General features: G+C 35.2%; 1 protein-coding gene across 3 annotated transcripts in view; it reads left to right on the top strand.

The window, feature by feature from the left end:
• LOC106058157 (low-density lipoprotein receptor-related protein 2-like) overlaps positions 1 to 11,585 on the top strand; it is a 39,406-nt gene extending 27,821 nt beyond the window's left edge. The window contains exons 13-20 of one of the 3 annotated variants that reach the window (XM_056028046.1): positions 1,667 to 1,732; positions 2,723 to 2,821; positions 5,278 to 5,308; positions 6,863 to 6,897; positions 7,846 to 7,935; positions 9,099 to 9,236; positions 9,420 to 9,560; positions 10,187 to 11,585. In XM_056028046.1, coding sequence (XP_055884021.1) covers positions 1,667 to 1,732; positions 2,723 to 2,821; positions 5,278 to 5,308; positions 6,863 to 6,897; positions 7,846 to 7,935; positions 9,099 to 9,236; positions 9,420 to 9,560; positions 10,187 to 10,314 — 728 coding nt within the window. In that variant the 3' untranslated portion in view covers positions 10,315 to 11,585. The remainder of the gene's footprint in view (positions 1 to 1,666; positions 1,733 to 2,722; positions 2,822 to 5,277; positions 5,309 to 6,862; positions 6,898 to 7,845; positions 7,936 to 9,098; positions 9,237 to 9,419; positions 9,561 to 10,186) is intronic. The other 2 variants (XM_056028048.1, XM_056028047.1) reach the window with 2 other exon arrangements.
• The last annotated feature ends 614 nt before the right edge of the window (positions 11,586 to 12,199 follow it).

The raw sequence follows: 12,199 nt of genomic DNA, 5'->3' as shown, positions 1-12,199 counted from the left end.
GATGATGTAAAGTTCATCTGTTTTTGTGGCTTACGGTTAACGAGGGTGCCATGTAGCCAGCACAACGACAAATCGCCTTTACTTTTCCCCAACTAATGTCAGGTACCCATTAGAGCTGAGTGGACTCAGAGACGCCCAAAGTTGAAATTCCCAGTCTTCACCAGGAATCGAACCTGGGACCCCCGGTTCGGAAGCCAAGCGCTTTGCCGCTCAGCCACCTCGCCTCCCCTGGCCTAACTGATGTCTTATAATTGATCTAATTGTTTTGAAAAGGCTTAATCACTTATTCGAATTCTAAAAAAAAATAAAAAGAAGAAAAAAAAAAAAAGAAAAACGATCCATGGGCTATACATAAATAAGTTCAGGAAAATGAAGTTTACAAGATTACTATTTGTTTTAAATTAGGTCTAACTTATAATGCATACTAATTAGCTTTTTCTCTTTAAAAAACTGCTTGCATAACTGATTTTAAAAATTAGATTTTTCACTTTCAGAAAAACAAAAAGTAGCCGTTGCATCAGAACTTTGAATGGTCTAAAATATTGTGATGTCGGATTTTCAATATCTTTTGTAGTTTACGAGATCTAAACGGGACAGACGGACAGACATTTCGCACAAAACTAATAGCGTCTTTTCCCCTTTTGGGGAACTCTAAAATAGTTATTCAATTAGTCGTAATTAATAAAATATGTTTTGTATAGAACAAATAGTTACCATAGGGGAGATATGTCTTATTTGGAGACTTGGGTCGTAATATCAAAGACTGTATTTCAATGTAAACATTATAATTTATATCATACTCAAGGACTGCATGTATATTAATCATTTATAAAGAAAAAAATATGATGGATTTGTTAATTAACTTTGTCATATTTACCATTTTTACAAAATATTTTTCTTCTACAAAAATACTACTTAGTACATACATCAGCGATTGGAGGTTATTGCAAAAGTCTAACACTAAAAATAATGGAAACAAAGCAACGCTTATATTTAAATTACATTCTTTTTCTTGAGAGACAATCTTTTCCCTTTGCAAATTCTGAAGAAGCCAATCCCTGATGCACAACTGCGGTCACATGCTGGACATCTGTAATCACCAGGCGCCGTTTCACTTTCACCCTTCCTTCTACTTCTGGTTTGTAAGTCATCTACAATCCAGGACGCTTCCCTTATGCTCGCTCTCCATGTGGATCTATCCAGTGTCTCATCTTTCCAAATGATGGTGTCGATTTTTTAGAGGTTCATGTCGCGTTTGCATACATCAGAGTTGGAGTGACCTCTCCATTGCTAAGCGGAAAATTTCTGAGTGCTGGGTTGCTCACACTGTCTTTGTAACCTTTCTATTTTTTTATTGCGTTTTAATAAAAGCGTTTTTTAAAATTAAAAATGATATATATATATATATATATATATATATATATATATATATATATATATTATATATATATATATATATATATATATATATATATATATATATATATATATGTATTAAATGTTATCCTAAACTCACCAAAAGTAGAGGTTAGGCCTACTCATCCTCTAAACTATAAACTGTAACAAATGTGCTTGCTCTAGATTCCAGTTTAATTTAGAAACAACATTTAAAAGATAGATATTGTCTCTGGCGTGTTACTTTTGATTTTGCTGTTATATTTTATAGGTGAAAGAAAACAAGTCACTCCGAATGGAACTGATTCAGCTACAACACAGTCAGTACATAGCGTCAGTAAGTATACGTGTAGCAGTCGACCCACGCTGCGGGAACCTTGAGTAGGGGTCAAACCTTAACATTGGTCAAGGTCAACCGTCCTATTCATCCATGTGATGATTTTTTTAAAAAATATGATGTGGCCTTGGTATAAAAATTCGATATAGGAGGGCATGATGGTATACAATGAGACAAGGGCAATACAAATGACTAACAATTAAAAATATCAACAACATCTTTATTTCTACTATTTCCTCTCCCCTTGTTATAAAGTGCATGGGCGTGTTCCTGATGGACGTAACCAAGATAAAACGTGGGCGGATGGTTAGGCTGTGTAGGCTGAAGAGATTCGGATAAAATCACGAGGTGCTCTGTCGTAGCTCAATCTAATGATGGGAATGCTGACGTGAAGAAACACGCGAAGGCAGATTAAGGGCTAGATCTTGTTTCAATCATCAGTTCCCACATTTGTTCGTACAAACATCTACATTCAAGTGTATTTGTAAATAAAAGTTTAATTCCGTTTTGTTTTCAAAGAAGTTTGTTCCTGTTTAGCTCAAATCCTACATTAATATTGTTACACGCCCACATCGTTTGTACCACTAACCAACGGCAGAGTATCAACATCTCCTAATGTACTTTGTCTCCTCCTTACAAATACTGGCTAGGAATTTAAAAGAGGAACATAATACAATTTCTAACTCCCGCTCCCGTAGCATGTCCATTCTGTCCATCTCGATCTCTCCAACTGCTAAGGCCAACACTTTTATCAAGGTATACTTACACCTGCACCAATACAATTAGAGTTATCTTCCCATACCAGACCAGATTAAAGTTACACTAAAAGAGAAAAAAATATTTTGTTACGTTGTAGATTCTAATTTAGCAGTATATTACACTAGGTTCAAGGTCAGGACAGGTTCACAATAATCATTATCTCTAGATCTGAAGAGTATTCGTCCCGTAACGACAATGTTATTAATAAGGATAAACTTTATTTTCAAACAGAGGAGACTTCTTCACTCAACATAGCTACCATCACACTCAGTGTTCTCCTGGCCGCCATTTTCATTGGAGGGCTGCTCGTTTGGGCTTGTAAACACAAACGTGAGTACAACTCTGCGACTTTGAGATGTTTTGAGTTTTTAGGAAGCTTATTTCAACTCTGTCTGTCTGTCTGTCTGTCTGGAACAAATTTTGTTTTTTCTCCCACTTCCCATTCTCAGAACAAGTTGACACGTCGCACATGTATTTATTTTTCCTGACAAAATAGGAATCATTCAAAAACATTAACCAGTTTATTAATTAATTAGTGGCAAATTAATTAATTCAGTGTGATATTGATTAAGGGAAATACAATATAGATATATATGGCTATACATATGCAGTTCTTACCCTACCCATAAGTTATTTTACAAAAGTATTTTGCTTGTTATATACTCTTTGACATTTGTTTGTTTCATATGTGGAACACCTTCAGATTTTTCTTAGAAGAGATTAGTTGCCCTTTAGGAAAACACACCCACAACTGCACAACTAAATAGAAAAACGGAAGAGGACACATTTATAGTCATGCGTAGATGATATTTTACAAAAGGGCACTTTTGATTGGCCACCTCATTCGTTTGATGTCCTATGAGGTCTTCAAAGGATTTTCAGCACACTTCTTATGAATTATATTTCCTGTAATGAACACAATTTATTCACTGTGTCTATTAATGGTTATGCCTATAAATCCACATTTAATGTTTTTAATCTTCATGTGTAGACACCTCACTGCATAATTTGTTTTACTTTTGGTATTTGGTTATCTCCCCCTTTGAAAGGGCACCTCGACATTAGCGTTAACAAGAAAAATATATTTTTAAAAATCTTTTTTAAAAACAAAGCTTGTGAATTTGTAACAATTTTAAATCAATCGTGTAATTAATTTTTAAAAGACCTAAAATAACTATCGAACCGAGGGCTTCCGGGTGCGAATCCTGGTGAATACTGGGATTTTTAGTTTCGGGATCTTAAGGGCGCCTTTGAGTCCATCTAGCTCTAATGGGTACCTGACACTAGTTGGGGAAAAGTATTGACGGTTCATTGTTGTGCTGGCCACATGACACCCTCCCCAACCGTGGGCCAAAGAAGCAGATGACCTTAACAGCATCTGCCCTATAGTTCGCAAAGTCTGAAAAAGGGGGGGGGGGCGTAACGTTAATACTACTAGTTACTAGACTAACAATAATACATTTCTACGATTGGAAATATTTCTTATTGATTCCTTTTGTTTAATGCTTATGGAATTCTTAGTGCGTTATGGTATGATCAGGGCCGGCCTTAGGCATTGTGAAACTAGGCAGCCGTCTAGAGCCTCAAATCGGTAGGTGCCTCGCACAGAACGGAAAAAAATTGAAAGAATTGCAAAACTTGAATCAGATCTCAAACATAGTAAATCACTATGTCTAACTAAGTAATGTCTAACTCTGTCTCTACTACGGAAATTGCAATATATAAATTTCATTTATTTGTCGCATTAGATCTAGACACTGGCAGGTTTTTATAAATGAGTTGCATAAATTTATCTTTCACTGTTTCTTTTTTAATTTGTTAATTTTATTTAAGGCCTCAGAATTCTTTTCGCCAAGTATCTCGAATTATACAAGCCGCGGCCGGCCCTGGTCCAATCACTTGTGTGGACCAGTTTGTATTTATGGGCGGGGGAAAGGAGGGGTATCTAGAAGTTTTCCGTGCTACCTTTACAAACGCAATTTTTTAAAAAAAGTTGTTAAGTCTTAAGTCGAACATGTGGACTCGAGCGAGCCTCCAAGACAGAAAGCAAACACGCTAGCCACTGAGCTATATAAGTACTTACAGCAATAGAAGGTTTTATGGTTATCTTTTGCAAGATTTAAATTTTTAGCTAACATCACAATTCTCTACACATGGCTTATCCCCCCCCCCCCTTTAGCTAGTACCGTCTCTATATAAAACAAAAAAAAATCAATTACTACTAGTTGATAAAACTTGTTTTTTTTTTTATTGATTCATGCGTCATCTTCGACAATGAATAATTGTGCAAAATTTCAACTTGATCTGTCATTGGGAAGTGGGAGAAATAATGTTTAAAAGATTTGTACCAGACTGTGATCAGACAGACAGTGTGACAGGGGCGTAGCTACGAATTTGCCATCATTTGTGGGCCAGGGGGGCTTGACCTCTTTTGGGCCCCTGCTTTTTGCGTAATATTTAATAGTTATTGTAAAAAAAAACAACACTCATTTGAGGGTCTCCTCAAGTGGGAGCCGGGGGGATTTTCAAATTCTTCCCCCTCCACCCCACCCTAGCTACGCCACTGTAGTGTGAGTTAACATAAGCTTTGTAACTAAAAAAGTAATTTGACTGACTCAAAAAATATCTTAGCTGGAGTCAGTCACGACTGATCAGCATTAAAGTTTCTCTCGCTTAGTGCATCTCTACTTTATGCATTCTAGGTATGCAAATCAATATGAACATTATGAGAAATCATTTAAAAATAACCTTTTTAATAATAATTGAATAACTTTTTGTTTGTTTAGGAGTATCACATAAAGAATCAATGAAAGTCATGTAAGTTTCTCTATTGAATATTTTAGGATATTGCTAATCTCTTAGACGGAGGTCAACAAGAATGGGGCCAGGACCGGACTTAGGCGACTGCATTCTATGCGGTCGCAGTGGGCCCCGCACTTTCATAGGCCATGATCTAATTTTAGATGTAAATTATTAAATTAAACCATTATAAATTATATATAATATAATAACAGGCTTTCCGCGGCATCCTGATTTTCTAGGGCCTCCTGGAAATCTCCTGTAATTTCAATATATATACATATATATATAATGTCCTGTAAATCTCCCGAAATATTATATTATGAAAACTCATAAAAATCTCCTGAAAAAGTAGACAAAATTGTCGTTTTGGGGTGAGAGAAAAGAAAAACGGCATTGTCAACTTTCCTTTAAAAAAAAATTGTAAAGAGGAATGTATTTTGTAATACAAAATCCTAAATTTGACGTTATGCTTATCCCGCGCTTTTCGCTTCGCATAAGGCCCCGCTATTGTTAGGGCCGGCCCTGTCTGGGGCTGTCGAAAAGAACATCGTCACATTTTTCTCTTACTCCTCGCAGCGGGGGCACCGCGGGTCGAAGTTCGGCCTAAACTTAGAAAACTATGAACCAACTGGACAGTGACCCGTCCTGCACTGTGCTATTATAGCTTGTTCAACCCTAGGCAGCCTCCACCACCAAGGAGACTTCGTCAGTGAGTTTCAACTGCGCCGCGGGCTTTATCAACGAATGAATCGAAATGTCTCTGTTTATGCATATAACTTAAAGGGAACAAAGATTTGTATATCTGTGGCTGTTAGTTACGACCAAACGTCTGGACAAGCTGACCTGGCACCACACCCTCTTATCTCCTCCGATGTTCTCATCCACACGCGTGTTGACCGCTACTGAACCGCAAGAGAATGACTTTCTAAACATGAAGATATCGTGCAAGCAACATGAAGACAGAAGTTGTTGTTTTTAAAAAACATTTACATTCGTACAATTTTAAACATTCATTATTTTTAAACAATCACAATTTTTAAACGTTTTACTTCAATAGGAAAACAAAAACAAAGTAGATAAGATGGTTGCCCTACAAAACATAAACTTGTTACCAAGTGACTTTCTATGTCTCAAAGTTAAAGAATTAAGCAATTTTAATAGTAATAAAATTTTAATAATAATAAAATCGCAAGGAGAAAACAACAACAACAACAAAACAAAACAAAACAAAAAAACAACAACAAAAAATAATGCGGAGTCAAGAAATAGACTTTCTTTTTTTTTTTCTCTCTATCTTTTCACTAATAAGCAACACACAAATTAAAAAAAAAAATCTGGAGTTGTTTCTTTACAACTAAGGCACAAAAATACTAAAATTATTTTTTTTTCTAGATTACATACATTGTATACATTTTCAACAAAATTTTTAATTTAAATACATTAAAAAAACGATACAAAATTATTTCAGTACAAGGCAATTAAAAATAAGCCATTGTATTATATTTTGTTATATTTTGTAGACGTAAACCATTTTTTTTTGTCTCAACTGTAATGTTTGTTCTTTTGCAGATCAGAAAACTCGAGGTTATCATTTGATGCCCCAGGTTTGAATTATTTTTCTGTGTGTGTTTCTGCTGTCAAGGTGGGTTTTACAGGTTTAGCTAGGGGGATGATTTAATTGACCAGGTTCCCCTCCTCAACAGTCTAATGTAGAAATTAAAGAACAACAACAAACCAAGTTACATAATAATCGAACTGTAAATAAGTGGTCAACAAGTGTTGAACATTAACACTATTTAATGCTAAATACAAATCATTAATGTCCAGGCTAAGTACAAATCATGGGAATAATAATTTAATGCATTAGTGATTGTACAAAGTAGCACACCTCACGCACGCACACACTATTTCAGCCACACTTAGTTTGCATTGGGCGTGGTTTTGTTGTCAAAAATATTGTGTGCGTTCTACGTCACGCCTTAGTTCCTAGTATTTCCTCTAGCGGAGAAGACGTTCTGGCCGTGGGTTCTGTCTGCGTTACAGTTTTCACTGTTTTCTCGTTTGATTGGGTGTTGGGCTTGGGGCTGTGATGTACTGTGTGTTTTGAGCTTGCTCTAGGAGCCGTGACTGACCCAGGTCTTTGGGCAGATCGATCCTTGATGTATTAGTTGAAGTCGCTGGGCTACATTAGAAATAACAGATTTGGGTTTTTGAACTAAAAAAATTTAATAGTAGGATAATGCACTGTAGATATCTCAGAATATGCATTTTTTGTGTGTGTTTTAAGTACCGGAAATAGTGCTTGGCGCTCACAACGCTCCCCCTGACACACTGGCTGTCCACAGTCTTTTCACTAACTCTAGGAAGAATCTATTCTGGGGTACAATAAAAGTCTGCCGAAAGAAGGAAGGGTCGCATTGTAATAAAGATTAATTACGTACAAACACACACACACAACACATACACACATATACATACATACATACATACACACAATATATATATATATATCTATATAATCACCTGTGTTTATTTATCTACTTCTCTACCAGAGGAACACTACCAGGAGATAGACCACTATCATTTTCTTCACTATAACCATGAATTAGTTGGAGGCGACACTGAGTTAAAACAGCTTGACGGTATTAATTTAATGCATAGTAGGAATTATTCCAAATGTAATATTCAATACCAGCAGGCAATCATTTGCTTGTGAACGTTTTTCTGTGGAGGACATATTTGAAATTATTTTAAGCTTATAGTGTTCTTTCTTTCTTTTTTTCTTCCTTTCTTTCTTACTTTTCTTTCTTTCTTTTTTTTCTTACTTTCTTTCTTCTTCCTTTCATCCTTTCTTTCTTTCTTTCTTTTCTTTCTTTCTTTTTTCTTACTTTCTTTCTTACTTTCTTCTTCCTTTCATCCTTTCTTTCTTTCTTTCTTTCTTTTCTTTCTTTCTTTTTTCTTACTTTCTTTCTTTCTTACTTTCTTCTTCCTTTCATCCTTTCTTTCTTTTCTTTCTTTCTTTTTTCTTTCTTTCTTTCTTTCTTTTCTTTCTTTCTTTTTTCTTACTTTCTTTCTTACTTTCTTTCTTCTTCCTTTCATTCTTTCTTTCTTTCTTTCTTTTTTTCTTACTTTCTTTCTTACTTTCTTCTTCCTTTCTTTCTTTTCATTCTTTCTTTCTTTCTTTCTTTTTTTCTTACTTTTTTTCTTACTTTCTTTCTTCTTCCTTTCATTCTTTCTTTCTTTCTTTCTTTTTTTCTTACTTTCTTTCTTACTTTCTTCTTCCTTTCTTTTTTTTCATTCTTTCTTTCTTTCTTTCTTTTTTTCTTACTTTCTTTCTTCTTCCTTTCATCCTTTCTTTCTTTCTTTCTTTTCTTTCTTTCTTTTTTCTTACTTTCTTTCTTACTTTCTTCTTCCTTTCATCCTTTCTTTCTTTCTTTCTTTCTTTTCTTTCTTTCTTTTTTCTTACTTTCTTTCTTTCTTACTTTCTTCTTCCTTTCACCCTTTCTTTCTTTTCTTTCTTTCTTTTTTCTTTCTTTCTTTCTTTCTTTTCTTTCTTTCTTTTTTCTTACTTTCTTTCTTACTTTCTTTCTTCTTACTTTCATTCTTTCTTTCTTTCTTTCTTTTTTTCTTACTTTCTTTCTTACTTTCTTCTTCCTTTCTTTCTTTTCATTCTTTCTTTCTTTCTTTCTTTTTTTCTTACTTTTTTTCTTACTTTCTTTCTTTTCTTTCTTTCTTCCTTTCTTTCTTTCTTTCTTTTACCACGATTAACGCTGTTTCTTGTATAAACAACTCCATTCTATTTTAGCTCCTGTTGAATACTATCCCCTGGCCCATGCCAATGATGACGTCAATAAATGTGCCCAAGACGAGAAGTATGACACCATTGGAGATGACGTCAATGAAATAGATCCACGAACTCGATGGTCTACTCCAGTAGTAAGGGGTAAGTTCTGTTTCCTCTACATTTCGTTTTATCCTTAAATAAGCAGCATTATAGCAAGATATTAAAGATTTAGCTTCTTAACTGACAAACCTTAGACGCCACCGAGTCTCTAAAATACTTTCAAGCCCATAGATCTAGACTAGAGGCATTTCAAAAGCTGATATACATTATTATTAATTACAGAAGCAACGATTGTTAAGACAATGAGAGTTAAATCTGACGGACTCGTCTCCCCTAATTTTGATGCACTGACCAGGGACATTGAGTACGTAACTCCGGTGCATGTGGAGTATAAAATCAATTTTACTCTGCCAGAGAAGAGTGGTAACACAACATTTCTCTTATTTACCTGCTAAGTTAGTGTTGGACTAAGTGAAAGCTGCTATTATTAGATTGGGCAGTCCGAAACAAAAACAAAAAAAAAATCTGGGACAAGATATAGAAATTAGCTCGAAAATTCTGTTATTTCTTTTGTTTAGCTGGCTAAGAGTTATTTCTCTTTGCTCCAAAATGATACATTACAACCCGCTTCGTTAACAGTCATTTGATATTTTGATACAATCTGATCTCATTATTGCAGCGGTTCTCAACCTTTTATTCTCAGCGACCCCTTTTTACAATCCTCCACTCTGCCGCACACACACACACACACACATACAGCAATAGAAGAATAGACAACAACAATCTATATTTTCGATGGTCTTAGGCGACCCCTGGCAAATTGTCAATCGACTCCCAAGAGGTGTCAACAGACACCTGACATTACAGTTAATATAGATAACTATTGATAGATAGACAGATAAGTAGGGAGATATAGATTTGATAGATAGATAGATAGATAGATAGATAGATAGATAGATAGATAGATAGATAGATAGATAGATAGAAAGATAGATAGATAGACAAAAAATAGACGATAAAGAAAGACGTGGTATCCAATATGTCCACAGGTACTAATCAAGTCTTAGTAACAAGGAAACAAGAAGGAAATGTGTATGATAACCTTAACAAGACAGACAAGACAGCAGGTCAAACAAACAAACAAGCCAAGAGGTCTCTTCCAAACCATTATACCTAAATTACCTTTGTACAAGCACAAGAGGTTAACGCATAGAGTTACCTTTTAGAGAAATTCATCACCCGCCATTTTTACTTTTGCTAAACGCAGAAGTCCACTCAATCATGTTCTCATGTTGATAAACATTCATCGCTATTGAATTCTTAGCCTCGTTATGAAAGCGCGGGATATTTTTATTTTTTTTTGGTTAGTCGCCTGCCGTTTTGAATGAACGCATAAATATTTGTTTCTTGAACCCATAAACTAGACATAACGTTTGTCACGTGATTCCCGTGAGTTCATTAAACTGGAACGAGGCATGTTAAAACTGTATGTTCTTTATATGCAAGAGCATAGAGATCCCAGGGTTCCTCTGAAATTGAAAACTCAAAATCATCAGGAGAGAAATGTGCAAGACAATTTGGAAGACAACGTTGGAAGACAATCTTGCAAGACAACCTTGGAAGACAACCTTCGTAGACAACCTTGGAAGACAACCTTGGTAGACAACCTTGAACCTTGGTAGACAACCTTGGTAGACAACCTTGAAAGGCAACCTTGGAAGACATCCTTGGTAGACAACCTTGGAAGACAAGCTTGGTAGACAATCTTGGAAGACAACCTTGGTAGACAACCTTGGTGGACAACCTTGGTAGACAACCTTGGTAGACAACCTTGGAAGACAACCTTGGTAGACAACCTTGGTAGACAACCTTGTAAACGATCAGCGTTGAGTGAGCCGATGTTTGGTCAGACAGATTGTTGGAACCATTTCGTCTGTCCACTGAAGAGGCGGATTAGACTAACTTACTAACTCACGAGCTAGCTTGTTGCAATTTCTTTTTCCTCAGATTCATAAACACCATTTGTAAATGCCCAATACACTTACGGAATAACAGCCTCTAAATACATGATCAATGCACCAGTACGTGCTGCTTAGACATGAAGTAGGGCACAATAGATACTCTGAGTGCCTATAAATCATTTTTATCTGTGGCTTGTATTCAATTAAACATGGCAATGAAAATGTTCCTCTATGCTTAATGATGATCACATAGCTTTACAGACATAGCTTTAGGGACATAGCTTTACAGACATAACTTTACGGACATAGCTTTACGGACATAACTTTACAGACATAGCTTTACGGACATAAATTTACAGACATAACTTTACAAACTTTACAGATAGAATTTCACACTTATAACTCTACAGTTCCTTTGAGATGATTATTCAAGTTTGTTACGCTTAATTTCTATTGCTGTTTATCTAGTTTCCTGTAAGTTATAACATTATGCCATATATATAAATAAATAAATTAATTAATAATAATAATAAATATATATATAATGTTTTTAAAGTTCATTGTAATTCTAGAAATAAAACGTACAAACTGTCACGTGATACTTTGATGTGTCTTTTTTATTTTTTTTCATAGTTGGAAATATTCTTTAAAAAAAAATACTTGATGTAAAAAAAATTCACTTCAATTAGTTCAGTTGATGAAAGATAAGGAGAAAGAGAGAGAGGGAGAGAGGGGGGAGTGGATAGACAGACAGAGAGAGAAAGAGAGAAGGGAAAGTAATAGGTGGGGGCACACATGGCTAGATGGCCCCGAGATGAAATACAGTTTAATTTTCATCAGAAATTAAAAAAAACAAAACATTCCATATTAATTATTATCATAAAACAAATAAAACGAAGTTCGTGTCGTCCCTCAAAATGATCCATTCTGACAGGTTTCAATATTTTCATCATGAATATCATATCAAACTACAAACCATCAACAACCACAACTAGGTCTCCGCTTATTCAATAGGCGTGTACGTATCCAAAGTGTTGTCGATATTATTGTAGTATTAGGTCTGCTAACGACACGATACCACAGGATACGGAGATTTATTAC

Source organism: Biomphalaria glabrata, chromosome 4 (assembly GCF_947242115.1).
Source record: "Biomphalaria glabrata chromosome 4, xgBioGlab47.1, whole genome shotgun sequence".
Classification (NCBI taxonomy): domain Eukaryota; kingdom Metazoa; phylum Mollusca; class Gastropoda; family Planorbidae; genus Biomphalaria; species Biomphalaria glabrata.
The sequence above is the reverse complement of the archived record's forward strand: the minus strand, read 5'-3'. Positions and strand labels throughout refer to the sequence as shown.